Source organism: Dermacentor variabilis, chromosome 6 (genome assembly GCF_050947875.1).
Source record: "Dermacentor variabilis isolate Ectoservices chromosome 6, ASM5094787v1, whole genome shotgun sequence".
NCBI lineage: Eukaryota > Metazoa > Arthropoda > Arachnida > Ixodida > Ixodidae > Dermacentor > Dermacentor variabilis.
The window spans coordinates 22,530,454-22,551,043 of record NC_134573.1 but is presented as its reverse complement, the minus strand read 5'-3'; the positions used below and the strand labels follow the sequence as shown (position 1 = coordinate 22,551,043).

Sequence of the window (20,590 nt, the reverse complement as noted above, 5' to 3'; positions counted from 1 at the left end):
CTTTGGTCTTTGTCTATATGATATACTCATCTTGAACGTTTGTAAGCATTTTAAAGCGCGAAAGTAGTATCCATCACGCAGCCGTTATCCGCGTGCAGCGATCATCCTTATGGTACCGGTTTCAGCCGTCCCATTGTTTCCAAAACGCCGTTGTCACGTAAACAACTGCTATATGAGCAAATGAGTTCAGCGTAGTAAACGTATCGATGTTGCTGTCTTATTGTGCGACCTTGTTTCTTGTACACACGTCGCACGTTTTCCTCCGTGGTCACTTGGTGTAGGTGCTTCGCTAGCTGGAAAGTGCCTCGACCATTGTGGCTGAGAGCCTGTGCAAAGAACAACATGCGATGAAATAAAGAAGCCAGAAAGTGAGAGAGAACAACTATATTTTTGCCACAAAACCACAGTTCGGGTATGTCGAGGAAAGCAAGGTCAAGTCTTCAGGGAAGCCCTGTGTTTTAAAGTGTTCGAGCAGTGTGCACCTGATGTATGGTAGAACCCCACCCGCCCCTCTTCCTGGGTCTCGTATTAGCGTGTTGTAGGTAGATGCCTGAGATGGCTGTGCGTAGTAGTAGTATGTGCGTAGTAGTAAGTGACTTTTAAAGAAAGAAACTGAAGAGAAAAAAGCAGCGCCTAACTTTCTGTCATTGTGTGGACCACACAATGAAGCACTGCGCAGGTTGGAGTAAGGGGAACAGAAGAAGTAAGAGCAATGAGGCCTCCCCAGTCGAGCAGCAAGGCCGACCACCTGAAAAGGCTTGGCTACGTAGCTAAACAGACCATCCCACTGAAGGTTGCGATTATTGAGGAAATCACGGCAAGCCACCCAAATGGGATAGAAACCATGCCTTACCCTTCATAAAGTTCTGAATGTGGGGAGTCAGTAGAGAGCCCGTTTGTTCACGCCTCAATAGGACTGCCTCACGTCGCGTCATGCAGTGACGGGAATTGATATAAAATCCGTGGTTGGTAGGCATTCCGCCTAATTTTGCGCACGAGCGGGGATGCGCCAGACTAAGTCATCATCAGCCTGGTTACGCCCACTGCAGGGCAAAGGCGCCTCCTATACTTCTCCAACTACCCCAGTCATGTACTAATTGTGGCCATGTTGTCCCTGCAAACTTCTTAATCTCATCCGCCCACCTAACTTTCTGCCGCCCCTGCTACGGTTCCCTTCCCTTCAAATCCAGTCCGTAACCCTTACTCACCATCGGTTATCGTCCCTCCTCAATACACGTCCTTCCCATGCCCATTTCTTTTTCTTGATTTTGACTAAGATGTCATTAACTCACGTTTGTTCCCCCACCCAACCTGCTCTTTGGTTATCGCTTAACGTTGCACCCATCATTCTTCTTTCCATAGCTCGTTGCGTCGTCCTCATTTTAAGTAGAACCGTTTTCGTAAGACTCCAGTTTTCTGCACGGTACGTGAGTACCGCGCAGAAAACTGCAAGGCATAGCTGGCATAGGTGCTGGCATATCTAGCAAGGCATAGCTGTTATACACTTTCCTCTTGAGGGATACTGGCAACTTGCTGTTCATGATCTCGGAATGCCTGCCAAACGCACCCCAGCCCATTCTTATTCTTCTGATTATTTAAGTCTCATGATCCAGATCCGCGGTCAGTACCTGCCCTAAGTAGATGTATTCCCTTACCACTTCCATTGCCCCGCTACCTATCGTAAACTGTTCTCTTCCGAGACTGTTAAACATTACTTTAGTTTTCTGCAAATGAATTTTTAGACCCACACTTCTGCTTTGTCTCTCTAGGTCAGTGGGCATGCATTGCAATTGGTTCCCTGAGTTACTAAGCAAGGCAATATCATCAGTGAAATGCAAGTTACTAAGGTGTTCTCCATTATTTTTATCCCCAATTCTTCCCAATCCAGGTAAACACGTTGTGAATAGCATGGTAGAGATCGTATCTACTTGTCTGACGCCTGTCTTTATTGGGATTTTGTTGCTTTCTTTTGTAGGACTACGGTGACTGTGGAGACGCTACAGATATCTTTCAGTATTTTTACATTCGGCTCGTCTACACCCTGATTTCGCAGTGCCTCCATAACTGCTGAAGTTTCGACTGAGTCAAACACATTCTCGTAATCAATGAAAGCTATATATAAGGATTGGATATATTTCGCACATTTCTCTATCACATGATTGATAGTGTGAAAATGGTCTATTGTTGAGTAGACTTTACGAACTCCTGCCTGGTTCTTTGATTGACAGAAATCTAAGGTGTTCCTGGTTCTATTTGCGATTACCTTAGTGAATACTTTGTAGACAACGGACAGCAAGCTGATCGGTCTATAATTTTTCAAGTCTTAAACGTCCACTTTCTTATGGATTAGGATTATGTTAGCGTCCTTCTAAGATCCCGATACGCTCGACGTCATGAGGCATTGCGTATACATCGTGGCTAGGTTTTCTAGAACAACTGTCCACCATCCTTCAACAAATCTGCTGTTACCTGATCCTCCCCAGCTGCCTTCCCCCTTTGCATAGATCCCAAGGCTTTCTTTACTTCTTCCGGCGTTACTTGTGGGATTTCAAATTTCTCTAGACTATTCGCTCTTCCATTATCGACGTGGGTGCCACTGGCACTGTATAAGTCGCTATAGAACTCCTCAGTCACTTGAACTATCTCATCCATAGTAGTAATGATATTGCCGGCTTTGTCTCTTACCGCATACAACTGATTCGTCGACGAGAGCATTCGAGTGCCAGACTAAGTAATTAGGTATAATTCAATGTATCCAGAAACTACAGAGTAGAGCGCGGTAGACTTGCGCTTGATGGGGCGTGTGTAACCTATTTCCCCCTAATCCTCAGAAAATCAGATTCAGTTTCCTGAGAGGTTGTCCTTAGCTGCTTATACCCCAGTGCATTACCTACAATCCATATTCGTCATTCTTTTTCACTTCCCAGAAATTCTGCTTTCTTGAACAAAGGCACAGTCGATTTTGTTTTTCTCGCGTGGAATACAATGTTGGTCGGATTTATTCCAATAGATTCTCCCAGCCTTTAAATACAGGTAGAGGTTCCGAAAAGGTTTACTGAAGAGCAAACTCTCACAACAGAGGGCAGCCTGCTTTTTTTTTCAATCCTAGCACTTTTAGGTATGACATAAATGATATCCAATGCTGACATTAAATTCCGCAAGACAGGAAAATTACTAGACCTTACAGCTACAGACATAAAGCCTAACACCATTGTTCCCTTTCATCCCTACTGCACGTGAACAGCCTCTGTTTTGTAAAGATTATTTTACCAAGCTGTGCTTGTGTGGGTTACAGGAACGTACATGTTTAACTATATGCATAGAAATATAGGCCATCATGGAAGTCAGCTCATTGTAGTTACGATGTGGCGTCTAAATAACATAAAGAAGAGTCATTCAGGTACATGTACCTTAAGTACGCCTAAAAGCACTGAAAAATGCAGATTTTTTAAAAAAGGCAAAGCACTCCATTTTGTATTGAATTCTTAAATGTTAATTTTCATTATTATGTGAGTGTGACAGCGCGATTTTTTTTTCATTCAGGTTTGCTGTTGAAGAACTATTTTCTTTTCTGGCTTTTGGAAAACTGCCACTAAACTTTTGGAGTAGTTGTGTAGTGTGAGTAGCAGTACAACCACCCAGTGAGGAGCGGCCCTGTTACCCATAACGAGTCCAATAATATTGAAAGAGCTTAAGTAAGGCCGACATTGAGGTACAAATAAACGCTATTCCTCGCCAGGTCACGCAGAATGCACTGTGGTCAGCGCTCAGGACTGCACTCCCAGCTTTCGTGCCATCGCACTCCGTATGTCTGGCTTGGAGATCTTCCCGACGCTGGTCCGTGGAAAGTCGTCGACAATCTCGATGTACTTCGGCACTTTGAGGCTGTTCACCTGCGTCACCACCAAATGCGTTTTACGAGCCCCGTGTCTCTTTATGAAAACTGCAGCTCTATAGAAAAGAGCTGCAGTTGCAAAGAGCAAGGCTATCTGTTCTACCAAATGGAAATTGTTTACATTCCTCCAAAACATATAGGCCGAACTACTTGTCTTATTGATAAAAAAAAATTGTATGCCTGATAAAAATATCCTTAGGTACAGCCGGGGAACATTTCTACTAAGTAAATTTTACATCTTCGGAGCACTTTTTGCGCAAACGACCACGCTAAAGGCTATACTTTATTTTAAGTTCAAGCTTATTTGTCAGACAATATGCTGGAAGGTCCGCTGGGCTAAAAGCCGTGAGAACAGCTTACTAGGTGACCGTTACATGGCAGCAGCTATACAAGGTGCGCAGGTAGAGACTAAGATCGGCTGTGGCAAAGGCAAAACTGAAAATATGCAGATTACAATGCATCATACAACATATTCATAAATCACACGAGTACAGTTGAAATACTATGCACATGGAAATTCATACGCAAATTGCAACACATAGCACAACATATTTAATATTCGCACAAATACACTGAAAATCCTGCAAAATATTTAGTGATTTTAATGGCTTATTTGCAAGCAATAAAGTAGATATTATTTATAGATACTGTCACGTGATAGTGAGGGTGAAGAAAGCAGCAATACGGTGGTATACAAAATTAGCTTTTATTGGGCGAACCTGTGCCCACAAGAACAGGCTACACTTATAGCACAATGACAGCGGCGAACACGGTCGGCGACCGTCGGAAAATCTGATCAACGGGTCAAGCGCGTCGGCTTTTATAGAGCAGTCTCGTCGAATGTTCCAGACTAATCGTTCGGACCAGTGTGCCTCCCACAAAGTTCTGCACCATTCACGTCAGGTGATGAAATCAGATAACAAAAGGTTCGGCGACAACAGACAGCGGATAGAAGCATCGATAACTTTCCAGAAACTTCGGATACATGCAGGCGCGTCCCACGCTGTGCGATTACATTTGTGCGGCGGCGAAACGTGGTTGCCCGATAAAGATAAGTACACGTGTCAATACCCCCCTCTTAAAGAGCATTGTCCCGATGCTACAAATATAAGAGCGAAACACAAAAGGACACTTATTAAACATAAGTAACAAAACAACGAAAAGAAACAAAGTCCAAAGGTCAGTTACGCGAAGCTCCAAAGTTCATTAACGCTGGTAGTACGGCTTGAGACGCACAACGTGGACTATTCCAGGTCGTGAGCGGCGCCGCTGTGATAGCGAAATACCGTCTGGCACGACCTCATAGTCCAGTGCGCCAATACGTCGGATGATCTTGCACGGTCCGAAATAGCGACGCAAAAGCTTCTCGCTCAGTCCTCGTCGGCGTATAGGGGTCCAAACCCAAACACGGTCACCGGGCTGGTACTCGACGAAGCGTCGTCGGAGGTTTTAGTGTCGGCTGTCGGTCCCCTGCTGGTTCTTGATTCGCAGGCGGGTGAGCTGTCGGGCTTCTTCGCTGCGCTGGAGATAGGTAGCGACGCCAAGATTTTCCTCGTCAGTGACGTGCGGCAGCATGGCGTCGAGCGTCGTCGTCGGGTTCCTGCCGTAAACCAAATTACATGGCGTGATCGGGGTTGTTTCTTGCACCGCCGTGTTGTAAGCGAATGTTACATACGTCAGGACCGCATCCCACGTCTTGTGCTCGACGTCGACGTACATTGCTAGCATGTCGGCGAGGGTCTTGTTCAGGCGCTCCGTGAAATCATTCGTCTGCGGATAGTAGGCAGTTGTCCTCCTGTTACTTGTCTGGCTGTATTGCAGAATGGCTTGCGTGAGCTCTGCTGTAAAAGCCGTTCCTCTGTCGGTGATGAGGACTTCTGGAGCACCATGTCGCAGCAGGATGTTCTCGACGAAAAATTTCGCCACTTCGGCTGCGCTGCCTTTCGGTAGAGCTTTAGTTTCAGCGAAGCGGGTGAGATAGTCCGTCTCCAGATGATCCACTTATTACCAGACATTCACGTCGGAAACGGTCCCAACAACTCCATCCCGATCTCCTGAAAAGGTCGGTAAGGAGGCTTGATCGGCTCTAGTAATCCCGCTGGCCTTGTCGGTGGTGTCTTGCGTCGCTGACAGTCTCGGCATGTCTTGACGTAACGGGCGACATCGGCGGTTAGCTGCGGCCAGTAATACTTTTCTTGTATACTCGATAGCGTCAGGGAGAAACCGAGGTGCCCAGCGGTCGGATCGTCATGTAGGGCGTGCAGTACTTCTGGACGCAGCGCCGACGGAACAACAACAATGTAGTTGGCGCGGACTAGTGAGAAGTTCTTCTTCACGAGTAGGTTGTGTTGAAGCCTGAACGAAGATAATCCACGGTTAAATGCCCTAGGGACAACTTCGGTGTGCCTTTCCAAATACTCGACTAGGGCTTTTAGTTCCGGGTCCCCTCGTTGTTGTTCGGCGAAGTCTTCCGCGCTTATCACGCCAAGGAAGGCGTCGTCATTCTCATCATCTTGCGGCGGCGGGTCAATGGGGGCGCGTGATAGGCAATCGGCATCTGAGTGTTTTCGTCCGGACTTGTAAGTTACAGTTATGTCGTATTCTTGTAGTCTGAGGCTCCACCGTGCCAGCCGTCCTGAAGGGTCCTTTAAGTTAGCTAGCAAACACAACGCGTGATGGTCGCTGACCACTTTGCTTGTGCGTTCATGGTGCTTGTGGTACTTGAGCTTCATCGTCCTTGTGCGTTCATCTACCGAACGCGCCCGCAAAGCCGCGATCCAAGCCCGAATCCCGAGGACAGAACCAACATCGCCCAAGACCAGCGTGCTAGCCGCAGACTGCAAGGACTGCCCCCAGAACACGGACTTCTACCTGAGACGACAAAGAACATCGTGGTCAAGACAACCCCAATGGCTGCCCCAGCGTCCCCCGTGATCCTACAACAACATCGGGACCCACCAACCTTCCATGGAGGAGCGACTGAAGACCCGGAATCATGGCTGGAGACCTACGAACGAATCGCGACATTGAACAACTGGGACTCCGACGACAAGCTGCAGCATGTCTACTTCGCCTTAGAAGACGCCGCCAGAACGTGGTTGCCCGATAAAGATAAGTACACGTGTCAATACTGAATCTATTGCTAGCAAACAATAGAAGAAAAGAATAAACTTAACCGTTTTTTTACTCCAACTGGCTGTGTTTTCATATACGCTTAGTGTTGGGCCGTTGTGTGCAAAAGTTTGATTCCTATTGTCATCATCATCATCATCAGTCTGGTTACCCCCACTGCAGGGCAAAGGCCTACCCCGGTCATGTACTAAATGTGGCCATGTCGTCCCAGCAAACTTCTTACTCTCATCCGCGCACCTAACTCTGTGCCGCCCCTTCGCTTGGAATGCAGTCCGTAACCCTTTATGTCCATCGCTTATCTTCCCTCCTCATTACATGTCCTGCCCATGCTCCTTTGTTTTTCTTGATTGCTGATACTTATAGGTTGTACGAAATTGAGGTACAAACCATATGTGGGTCTTTCTTGTAGGTACTGTAATAACACGGCGCTCTAGACATAATAGGGCTGTAACGAAGTTCAAAAGTGCTCTGTTTGCTAAATTACAGATGTTCAAACCAGGTTGATATTTTCGCAATGAAAAAAAAACTGAATAAATTTATGACTGTCTGCGGGTAGCCTGAAATGTTCAAATAACACAATTCAAGGTGACCTTCACAATCTGATAGCTGTTTTATAATTGATAATGCAACTTTGACGCTCACTAGAATCCAGAATCCTGATGCTACTGCGGATGCTGAAGAGATGCTGAGGATGCTGAGATTACAGCCGCCCAAATCTTTAACTAACGTGCGCAAGCAGCGACTTCTCTGTGCGTCAACGCCATACAACAGAGCCAAGTTGCAAACAGGGCGAGAGCATGCCCACGATGCGCGCTCGGCTGGGCCCATCGTCTGCTAGGCTATTCCTTCTTAAGGACGTCACCCCATATTTGCGCACTTCAGACGAACAGGCATCGTAAGTTGGCAAATGGTTTTTCTGGTATTTTATGTTCTGAAGATCAGCACGCAATCCAGGAAATAAAATTGAAAGATACGTCACACGCCCCCAGGGATGAGATAAACCGAAGAATACGGATCGTTCATTTCTTACTTCCTGACGCAAAAACTTTTTTCTTTAATCTCTAGAAAGGGCCGTTTTGTGCACCACACGTGCTATCTAGTTTCAGACATATTGAAATGTCATCGCTAAAGGAAGCTGCTAAAGAACTTCTGGCACAGGCATCGATTATCAGGATCATAAGGAATAAGCTTCGTTGCTGTCATAGATATTACAGCACTATGGCTGCATCTGAATAAAACAAAACAAAATTTGCATGTAAAGCACTTCATGATGCGTTGCGTGCTTGATGAAACACTAAAAATAAAAATGAAGGTGTGCACCAATTTAGTGCGGGCAATCCATTCAGTAGCGGGTGAAGCAACCGCAAAGCTCCACCATGGCAGACAATGCTACGTGGAAGGGTTTAGTAGAGGGCGGGTACCAGGTCACTGTAAGCCTTCAGCTCTCCCCACTGACTCTTGATGACCTCCCACAACGCATCGGTATTGGCAGTATGGAAGCCTATGTTAGACAAAAGCCTTAAAAATGTCCCAGACCTTTTCTATGACATTTAAGTCCGCGCGCTTTGGCGGCCAATCTAGCGTCATCACCGCCTAGGTTTTCAACATGCCCTGCCGCTGCGCGTGCCGTGTGGATTGAGGAAATATCATGCTGCAGCAGAAATCGTCCATCGCTGGGCAGTTTATACAGCACGTGAGCAAGGAGCTGGTGATAAGTGATTTCTATGCAGTCTACGGAGCGCAGCCGTCCAACAATGTGGTGGAGAGGACTGAGGCCATCTTTCGTGATACCCCCAGCACGTTCACACATTTCCTGCCAGTTGCTTTTACGTTCTGGACGTAACGGGGATCATACCTTAAAAATATCATATACTCTGAATTAATGACAGTCGGTAACCAACCTAATAGTATCCTATATAAGAAAGCAAGCCACGGGATTAAAAGACGAAAGTAAAATGATTTACCTTCTACCGACTCGCTGGTATACTGATTGTTTCTGGTCTCACTGAGTACAGAAGCTACTTTCTTCTGTGATCACGACCTTTTGCAAATCATCGATTGTCCATTGAAGATGCTCTTGAGCAAAGGCGAGCCTCTCTGCTCTGGCACTGCCGGAGAGGAGGGGCTTCTGTGCAGCCGTCCCGTTTCTGATACCTGCCTCCCTTACCCATTGAAAAAATTAGTTCACGTGACATATTAAGCTCTAGGGCAGCTCTTATTTTACCCGCACTTATGAACGAGTTGTCACTAACACAGTCAACAATCTGCAGTTCTTCGGCTTCTATTGTGTTTCTAGTGACGCAGCGAGCAGCATCATTGATTCGGTCTTCGTCCCGGTAGGCACGTACGATTCTGCCAACTGAAGCTTCAGCTACTCTAGTTGCTTGAGCGATTTCCTTCTCCGATGACCCCCGGAAATAACATTCCTATAATTTGGAGCTTGACGTATACGGTGTGACATTTTGATAACTGTTGCAAACTGTCCTGAGCGCGGCATTAGAGCGGATTCACTCAGCCGAAGTTTCACAGCGGCCTTAAAGCTTCACGGCCAAGCTCAAGCTCTAAAGGACACATGGTGCTGATAACGGCCCCTTCTAGAGGTCAAAAAAAGCATTTACGTCAGCAAGCACCAAATTAACGATCAATATTTTTCGGCTTATCTCATGACTGCGCGCGTGTGATATATCTTGAAATTTTATTTCCCAGACTTGCTGATCTTCGGAACATAAAATACGAGCAAAACAACTTGCCTACTCACGCAGCCTGTTCGTCTGAAGTACGTTAATATGGGGTGACGTCCTGAAGAACGAATAGCCTAACAAACGATGGGGCCCGCTCAGCGCGTATTGTGGGCATGCGCTTACTCTCGCCCGGTTTGCAACTTGGCCCCGCCATACGGCGCCGAAGCACAGAAATGTCGCCGCTCGTGCACACTAGGTAAATCTGTGGGCGCCTGTTTTGATGCCCTTTTTTTTGCTGAATACTAATAGGGCATGTGCAGCGCAGGCGGTTGCGCTGCGACCACTCTAAGTCATGACCGAGGTGCCGATTTGTCTAACGTGCAGAACACGGGCTCACCCTGCGCTTGCAGTGGTCACGCAACTGCTGCTCAGTGGCGCTGCCGGCCACGCCGGGCACCAGCCGTACCCAGGCGCACAGCTCCTCGCCCAGCCGCTCGTCGGGCACGCCCACCACGCTGGCCTCTTCCACGGACTCGTGCTCTGCGACGGGTGAAACGGAGAACTGTTTAACTTATAAAGATCGGATAACTTTGTACAGTATCTCTGACTAATGGAAACGATTTCCTCAAAGCAGGCCCCTTTTGAGAAGTCAGGTGGGCCGCCAGGGGCATTCGTCAGAAGAGGCCCTGTTTTATTATGGCAGTCAACACAATCGAACCTCGCTACAATGGAAGGGGCTATAAAAGAATGACTGACAGAATGAAGTAATAGCGACTCTTCTGAAATTACCTTTGAAACCCGTGCATTTAAAATCACCTTTTAACAAAGCAGAAGCTTTCCTAAATTCATGCAACGGCGCTTGCATTAGTTTGTACAAATATTGTCTATGAATTTGCACTGATGAAAGCAAGAGGTATTGCAGGAGAGCTGCGATATGAGTCAGCTGAAACATATTCTTCAGAAATAAATCAGCCGAAGACGAAGACCAAAGAAGAGACGTGAAATCTGTTCCGCTCAACTACTGTTGCATCTGCCTTATTCTTATTTCACCCATTAACCATTTGTAGCAATGTTCGTGCCACTGCTTTCAAAAGCGCTTTTGGAAAACCAGCGCCTGCCAAACGCTCAAATATATTGTCAAAGCTTGACTTTAAGCTGTGGTGGCAACTCTTTTGCAGCGCATTACGAAAGCAATTCATAGCAACCGCTATCCTAACGGGTTTTGTGTGAGCAGTTGGCTACGGTAACAACATCTTCTTTCTTCTAGGTGACAACCACCAGCACACATGGCTATCGTTTAAGAAATGTTTATTGAATTTCTAAATATCTAATCGAGTGATTACTGGGCAGTTCAGGTGTAAAGCAAAGAGCTCTCGAGCGAGCATTCAAGGCAGTTAGGACTAGTACTACAACCACAGGCAGGGAGCCATTCGGTGAGCGATTTAAATAATCAGGAAATCGTCAAGATATCTGAAAACTTGGAGCATATGTTTGTCTAGAAGAGTACCTTGAAGTATGTTGTCGAGCATCGCAAAAACATCTCAAAGAGCACTGGAGCATTGCCCTAGCCCCGATACAGATAACTTTTTCTGTGATAACAAGGATACCTTAAAGCTGCAAAGATGGAGGAAAAGTAGGTAGTTAACAGTTCAAAGAACACATCACTATATATATATATATATATATATATATATATATATATGTGTGTGTGTGTGTGTGTGTGTGTGTGCGTGTGTGTGTGTGTGTGTGTGTGTGTGTTGTGTCGTCTCACGAATGTCGGACCTCGGCCGACGAAACGTAGGAAATAGAGCATCGTTTTATGTGTACTTGCGTATATATATATATATATATTATTTTACTCATTTCATTTTCAATACTGCTTCTTTATTTCGAGAGCGTGGCAGTTGGGTAGCACAATAAATCAATTGTACAATGCAAGGACATGAAAGTATAGGTTATACAAAAAGTAAAAAAAAACGACATAATCAAGGCAAGTTATACATACTATACAAGTAAACCCTGTTAGGATTAAACGGAATAGTGAACAATGAAAAAAATAAAGGGAAAAATGCAAGAGGCTTTATAACATGCACCTGCACAGATATCAATCACTAGGGGCAAGTAATAAAACAGAAGTAACTAAAATAAAGCTGCAAGTGTTTGAGAAGCATTATGGCAAACGAATAAGCTGTCGGAAATGAGGGGGTTTATTAAAGTTTTGTAACGAATAAAGCAATTTGTGCCGGTGTCTCTGCATGCATGAGTACTGTTATTCACGCACAGTTTTCTTCTATTTGCAGGATAAATTCGGATAATGATTCAATGTTGATGATATCAGGATCAAGTTGGTTCCATTCTGCTATTGTGAGCGGAAAGAAAGAATACTTAAATGGGTCATTTTTACATGCTTATTCTGTGAATGTGTGCGCATGCTTGTTATGTGCAGGTCGAGCCTCGGAGAATGAAATTTAATTGGAGGTATCTATCCTATAGTTATATTTTAGCAGTTGAAACAAGGATTTTAAGCGAGCGTGTTTCGCTCTTGTGGATAGTGTTCGCAAACCGGACTGGGTTAAAAGATGTGTTGGCGAGTCTGTACGTCTATATTTGTTATGGATGAACCTCATAGCTTTCCTTTGTATTGATTCTAGTTTACTTATGTTAGTGTATACGGAAACCAGACTGTGTTAGCGTTATTTGAGAACAGGCCTTACAAATGATGTGTCGACTAGCAGCTTCGTTGACTTGGTAGCGAGCGCCAGGCTTCTTTAAAAAAAATAGTTTGTGCAGCGCCTTTGAGATTATATTACTGATATGTTTGTCCCATTTGAGCTCCGAGCTTGATGTAACGCCTAGAAATTTGTGTTTTTCAACTTTCTTAAGTGGAGTGCCGTTAATCGCGTATATAATGATTGATGATATCGTTTTCCTGGTTACAGTCATGATCGCGGACTTTTGTATGTTTATTTGCATCTGCCATTTAGAGCACGAAAAAGCTATGTCAGCTAGAGAATTATTTAATTCAATATGATAATTGTAATAATTAATTTCTCTGTATATGACGCAGTCGTCCTGGAATAGTTTTATATTATAATTGATGTTAGCTGTGATATAGTTAATATAGAGTAAGAAAAGCAGCGGTCCGAGAGCAGACCCTTGGGGGACTCCGGATGTTACTTCGACTGTGTTAGAAAGCGTTTTTTCGCAAACCACAAATTACGAGCGGGGACTTAAGAAACCTTTTATCCAAGCACAATGTTCTATACTAAAAACTTTTTCAACCTTAGCTATTAATTTGCTGTGACACGCACAGTCGAAAGCCCTGGACAAATCGAGTAGAATCAAGTCAGTTTGACCGCGGTTATTAACTGTAACAGCAAGATCATGGACTATTTCTGTTAGTTGGGTTGCTGTCGACAGACCACTGCGAAACCGTGTTGGTTGGGAGAGAAAAAATTAATTCGCTCTAGGAATACGGTCATGCGCTTAAAATTATGTGTTCTAGTAGTTTACATGACGTGCTAGTTAGTGAAATGGGTCTTAAATTTGAAGGTGATGTTCTGTCACCTCCCTTGTGGATAGGCATTACCTTTGCAATTTTCCAATCATGAGGTAGTTGTGAAGTCGTAAGTGATTTACGGAAAACTAGGCCAGGATATTTACTACACCACTCTGCATATCTTTTGAGGAAAGTATTAGGTATGTCGTAGGGGCCACTACCTTTCATGGGGTCAAGTTTAAGCAGTAGATTGAAAATACCGGCATCCGTAATCCCAGTTCGGCGATTTTCGCGTGATGTTGCGTTGCCAATGCGGGAATAATATTATCATCTATGGTACACACTAACCGAAAAAAATTGTTATATGCGTTAGCCTTAGCAGTTTTTTCTTAGGGAAGAGAGCGTGATGTAGCATTTTTATTAGTACGAAAGTAATTTGAGAACCTCCGGAGGTTATTAACAAGAAAATTAGGCAGTGTTACATCAAAGTAGTGTTGTTTGGCACGTATAGATTTAGATTTGAATTTCGCGATGGCGTTAGGTAATTTCTGAATTCTGGATGCTCCCCCGTCTTTTCTTTTTATTGCCCTACGTAACCCTTTAAGACGCCCCTTTGCTTGAATAACTTCTCGCGTGATTCATGGATAATTTTTTTAATGGCGCTTGGTTTTTGTAGGTACGTAGTGTGTGATGCAGTAAAGTACAACCGATCTGAAGTGAAACCAAAGGAAATTTACATCTACTGAAGCATCGGAGCCAATTTCTGAAAAATGCTGGAATTCATGAGCGATATGCGTTAGTATGCTATTGCCATCAGCGTTTTCAAAGTCTATTACTACAGATAAAGACGAATGAGTGGTTATGCTGTCACCAAGAGGTGCGATGCACACTGGTCAGTCGTGGTCTGAAATACCACGAATGACATCTTTTTTTATGCGATTTCTGTCGAAGTGATTACTGAAAAAGATTACTGAGAAGTATTTCCCTGTGAGGGTGTGGGGCATGAAACAATCTGATGAAGATTGAAGGCTAGCTTGAGGTCAAACAATGCATCCGAAGCTGATGACGAGTAGCACATACAATTCCAGTTAATGTCTGGCAGATTAAAGTCACCCATGAGGACAACGCGGGAACCAAACACCTGACGTTCTATGTAATCATGAATGACACTGATAGAGGTGCTAACGGAGTTTGGGCTCTGATAAACACAACCTCTGAATATGCTCGTGCCGTCACAAGGTAGTTTGCAAAAAATGGTCTCTGCGCTTTATTCCTCTGGAAGGGCCACAAAGGAAACGCCCTTTTTTATCAATAACGCCACCCTACCACCACGTGTGGGGCGGCCTTTCCGGACCACAGAACAGTTGGGCGGTGCAAACTCGTGATCAAATACATCAGGTGTGAGCAATGCTTGTGTTATGACTACTAGGTCAGGTTTATGATCATTGATCAGATTTTCAAGTGATTTAGCCTTGTTGCTGACACTTCTTGCATTCACCGTGAGGAGTGTTCGCTGATTTTGCAGTGCGACGAGTAGTAGCTCCCTTTTTTCTTTGGTCGCTGGGTGCGCTCACCGCCTTTGCTGCACCTAAAGTAGCTACCTAAAATATATATTGCATCATCATCATCATCAGCCTGGTTACGCCCACTGCAGGGCAAAGGCCTCTCCCATACTTCAACAACCTCGGTCATGTACTAATTGTGGCCATGTCTCTGCAAACTTCATAATCCCGTCCGCCCACCTAACTTTCTGCCGTCCCTTGCTACGTTTTCCTTCCTTTGGATACACTGCGTAACCCTCAATGACCATCGGTTACTTTCCCTCCTCATTATATGTCCTACCCATGCCCATTTCTTTTTCTTGATTTCAACTAAGATGTCATTGAGACGCGTTTGGTCCCTCACCCAATCTGCTGTTTTCTTATCCCTTAACGTTACACCCATAACTGTTCTTTCCATAGCTCGTTGCGTCATCCTCAATTTAGGTAGAACCATTTTCGTAAGCCTCCAAGTTTCTGCACCATACCTGAGTACTGGTAAGACACAGCTGCTATACACTTTTCTCTTGAGGGATAATGATAACCTGCAGTTATTGTTCTGAGAATGCCTGCCAAACGCACCCTAGCCCATTATTAATCTTCTGATTATTTCAGTCTCATTATGCGGATCCGCGGTCACTACCTGCCATACGTAGATGTGTCTCTTACCACTTCCAGTGCCTCGCTACTTATCGTAAACTGCTGTTCTCTTCCGAGACTGTTAAACATTAATTTAGTTTTCTGCAGATTAATTTTAGACCCACCCTTCTGCTTTGCCTATCCAGGTCAGTGAGCATGCATTGCAAACGGTCCTCTGAGTTACTAACCAAGGCAATATCATCAGTGAATCTCAAGTTACTAAGGTATTCTCCATTAACTCATATCCCCAATTCTTCCCAATCCAGGTCTCTGAATACCTCCTGTAAACACGCTGTGAATAGCATTCGAGCGATCGTATCTCCCTGCCTGACCTCTTTATTGGTATTTCGTTGCTTTCTTTATGGATGACTGCGGTGTCTGTGGAGCCGCTATTGATATCTTTCAGTATTTTAACATACGGCTCGTCTACACCCTGATTCCGTAATGCAACCATGACGGCTGAGGTTTCGCCTGAATCAAACGCTTTCTCGAAAGTAACGAAAGCTATACATAAGGGTTGGTTATTTTCCGCACATTTCCCTATCCCCTGATTGATAGTGTGTATATGGTCTATTGTTGAGTAGCCATTACAGAATCCTGCCTGGTAGTTTGGTTGACAGAAGTGTAAGGTGTTCCTGATTCCATTTGCAATTCACTTAGTAAATACTTTGTAGGTAACGGACAGTAAGCTGATCGGTTTATAATTTCTCAAATCCTTGGCGACCCCTTTTTTATGGATTGGGATTACTTTAGCGTTCTTCCGAGATTCGGGTACGCTCGAGGTCATGAGGCATTGCATATACAAGGTGGCCAGTTTTTCTAGAACAATCTGCCCACCATCCTTCAACAAATATGCTGTTACCTAATCGTCCCCAGCTGCCTTCCCCCTTTGCATAGCTCCCAATACTTCCTTTACTTCTTCCTGCGTTACTTGTGGGATTTCAAATTCCTCTAGACTATTCTATATTCCGTTATCGTCGTCGGTGCCACTGATACTGTATAAATCTCTATAGAACTCGTCGGCCACTTGAACTATCTCATACGTATTACTAATGATATTGCCGGCTTTGCCTTTTAACGCATACATATGATTCTTGCCTATTCCTAGTTTCATCACTGCTTTTAGGCTTCCTCCGTTTCTGAGAGCACGTTTAATTCTATCCATATTATACTTCCTTATGTCAGCTGTCTTAAGCTTGTTGATTAACTTTGAAATTTCTGCCAGTGCTATTCTAGCTGTAGGGTTAGACGTTTTCATACGTTAGCGTTTCTTGATCTGAATTTTTCGTCTGCTGCGATAGCTTACTGGTATCCTGTCTAACGGAGTTACCACCAACTTCTATTGCACCCTCCTTAATGATGCCCACAAGATTGTCGTTCATTGCTTCAACACTAAGATCCTCTTCCTGAGTTAAAGCCGTACACCCGTGCTCTAGCTTGATCTGGAATTCCTCTATTTTCCCTCTTACCACTAACTCATTGATCGGCTTCTTATTTGCCAGTTTCTTCCGTTCCCTCCTCAGGTCTAGGCTAATTTGAGTTCTTACCATCCTATGGTCACTGCAGGGCATCTTGCTGAGCTCATCCACATCTTGTATAATGCCAGGGTTAGCGCAGAGTACGAAGTCTATTTCATTTCTAGTCTCGCCATTCGGCCTCCTCCACGTACACTTTGGGGGATCCCGCTTGCGAAAGAAGGTATTCATTATCCGCGTATCATTCTGTGCTGCAAACTCTACTATTAACTCTCCCCTGCTATTCGTAGAGCCTATGCCATATTCTCCCACTGACTTGTCTCCAGCCTGCTTCTTACCTACCCTGGCATTGAAGTCGCTCATCAGGATAGTGTATTTTGTTTGGCTTTACCCATCGCGGATTTTACGTCTTTCTAGATGCCTTCGACTTCCTGGTTATTATGACTGAATGGGGGGGGGGGGGGGGCGTAGGCCTGTATAACCTTCAATGTGTACCTCTTAATAAGTTCTATATTACAGTATGTATTATCATTACTTATTATATGACCATATATTAAGTCCTCATTAACCTCCCATGGGAATATACATGGCGAATTACATTAAATCGATGAAAGAGCCAGAAAGCGCTTCTTTCCGTTGTATATATATATATATATATATATATATATATATATATATATATATATATATATATATATATATATATATATAGATATATATATATATATGTTTAACCGACATGTACCTATTTCTCAAACAGTTATGATGACCCATGGGATGGGGGTCCAACAATTATCTGAATTTGCATTTATTTCTTGCCACAATAACAGATCGCAATATGATAGCGGGACAAAAGACGATGAAGTGCCCGACAGAGGTCCGAGATCCCGCCCAGTCACAGCCGTAGAGCGCACACATAAAATGAACATTTCTCGGAAACAATTTTAATAGTTAAACAAAAAATTCCACTTTGTGCTTGAACCTATAGTTTGAACATATCGCTGGTTTAGGTAATGTTATTGCCGAGGTTATACGCAACGAAGCACGATCAACGTAAATTATTTGCAGTATTCACAGAAATGAATGAACTCGCCATCCCAGCCCTGCGAAAGCGGACGTCCAGCGAAGCTGCTCAAGACCACCACTACAACTGCTGAGGGGGGCATGCAATGCTTTATTGCTTTACAGTGAGGGTAGTAAAGGCGGCAATGGTAATTTCGGAAGCACGGCGCCTCTGTTCGTAGTGCCGTTAATTTTTCCCTCTGCCGCTTCTCGAATAAACACTGCTCCTCGGCAGCCCTAACTGTCCTAATTATGCGTCGCCCACCCACAGCGGCATTGCAACAGCAATGAAATCAATTGCTGGGCTGGTTATTTTATATACGAAAGGCTAGTGACGTCACTTCCCACGTCGTTTTGCAAGCTACCGTCGCCGCGGCCGCTTGCGCAAAAGTACCCTTTACCGTGAAAATGTCTGCGAGGACCGTTACATGCTTCGCATTGTTATCAGGAGTGCCTTATCATCAAATAAAAATTGGCACGATTGCTTTTCGCTTGTTCTTTATTGAAACGAATTCTGTTCTGTATGTTTAATGCGTGATTCCGAAGAATGTATGAACATTTAGCTTCAGTTTGCCGAGCGTTGGAAGCCTGCGTCACCGCCTCGGGTCGACCCGGTTTTGCACTACTTCTGGGATCGACACACATTTTCGCCCAGTGACTACAACACGAAAAATGCCGACCAACTTGAGGCTAACAGCACTGCTGTAACAAAGGCAACAGATATGTGCGACGTTTGAGAACTGCAACTACTTTCCAGCGCGGCTGCTTCTTTCGAACAGTTGTAATAAAAGTGTCAGTTTCTACCTTGTAACTCTATCGCATACTTTAATATGTTCCTCGTATATATATATATATATATATATATATATATATATATATATATATTTATATATACATATATACATGACCGTTCTCTTTGAGAACTTCTCCGCATGTAATGATTTGGAGCATTCTTGTTGGTCGTTTTTAAAAAGCCAGTGATTTATAAGCCCACATCTTACTTGCGCATCACATTTACTATGATGTCCTCCCTCTCTTCGTGACCTCCCGCCCCACTTAACGTCCGCTGGATTTGATGATATCGGTTGAGTTCATAGTTTTTTCCGGGCAATGGGACAACTTCTTTGTTCGAAAACACATTCATGGAGCTCCGGATAACTTGCATGCGCAATTTACTACAAATGTCATACCCCATCCCCTGTGTTTGAAGTTTACCTAAATATTGCCCACAATGCGCCGTTTATTTTCGCCAAATATAAACAAATGACTTGTTTCAGTCGCCGAGAACGTCGCTGAACCTAAGTCCGAACGCGTTGCGACAGCTGAAAATACGGAAAGAAAAACGACGGCTCCGTAATCATTTGCAACGCTTGCAACCGGACCGGCAACGTAAAACTTCTTGCCGCACATTGCAGTTACCTTGTCCCCCCTCCCCTCTCCACAAAATGTAAGCCTGTTCTAACCTACAGGTGTGTCAGCACACTGGGAAGCGTAGCTGATAACAGCCATATCACATGCTCTAACACTTACGCTATTTTTTTTACAAAGGTTGTGTTTGATCCAACCACATTTAACTTGCCACAGACAACTTGCAGAGTCTACCACCAATTTTTCAATAATATGGTCTTGGCAGTTTCTATACTTATGCCATGGCAGCGGGTTCAATTCTTCCCGCTCGTTAGACACGCTCAAACACTCTGGAGTGCTTACATACGTAATTTATTGCGAAGGCCCCTGTTCCCCATCTATTTTGAACTTCGCCTCCACAGCACCCATTATCTTGTCCTCACAGTCATCAAACACTATGAAGCTGCGTCCTTTAGTACAGTGAGGACATCAGGCGAAACTAATGTGTCACGCATAAAAAAGCAAAAAGAGAAAAGATGGTGGTTGAATCATTATTCGTAACGCTTCTATATAAGTCACAAAAGTTGAAACTACGCGACACATTGCACTTAAAATGCTGCCTGTTCCTTCAACGTATAAGATATCTGAAATGTACACTTCTCTCGGAACATTCGGAAACCTAGGTGATAGCAGCAGCGTGATACTATCGAAACCTTGCTTACACTTTTTCTAACGCAGTGGTTGATCAACACGTATTAACCATCGCACATAAATTCGGCGAATTTTTCCCATTACGTTCGCTAAATTTCACCTCAGTTGTAGCTGTAATTGTTCCAGCGCAGTCGTATACACCGCTCGAAAAACAGACTAACAACGCCATGGACCACTTGCACACGTATTACACGAGAAATGCGCAGTTAACCCACTCATTTGGAACACTGCCTGCACATTGGGAATACGATGCCCCTAATTTTCCACAGATATAAACAAGATGCCTTGTTTAGCTCACGGAGGACAGCGCAGAAACAAACTACTAATGTCGCAAAACACATGAAAAAACGATAGCTTAGTAATTATCTGGGACACTTGCATTTAAAGCAGGGAAGTGAATGTTTCGCAACTCATTGCACTTAAAATTTTCCTATTCGCAGGATATTTCACGTCGGCATCCCACGCTGTTCTTTTAGGAGTCCGGGAAACATTTTGATTAGAGGCAGTATGACAACCTGGAATGCTTGAATGAGTAACTTTTTAGAAATGCTTTAAGGGACCTACACGTAAAAAGACATTTAGTGCTTATCCCTCAGGACATTGTTTCGTAC

The 20,590-nt window shown here is 44.2% G+C and overlaps 1 protein-coding gene across 2 annotated transcripts in view; it reads right to left on the bottom strand.

Moving 5' to 3' along the window:
* Positions 1-369: 369 nt before the first annotated feature.
* Positions 370-20,590, bottom strand: part of LOC142584685 (medium-chain acyl-CoA ligase ACSF2, mitochondrial-like) — a 390,428-nt gene continuing 370,207 nt past the window's right edge. For both annotated transcript variants that reach the window (XM_075694872.1, XM_075694874.1), the window contains 2 exons: positions 10,106-10,248; positions 370-3,893 (listed from right to left, as the gene is read on the bottom strand). In XM_075694872.1, the coding sequence (XP_075550987.1) occupies positions 3,768-3,893; positions 10,106-10,248 (269 nt within the window). In that variant the 3' untranslated portion in view covers positions 370-3,767. The remainder of the gene's footprint in view (positions 3,894-10,105; positions 10,249-20,590) is intronic.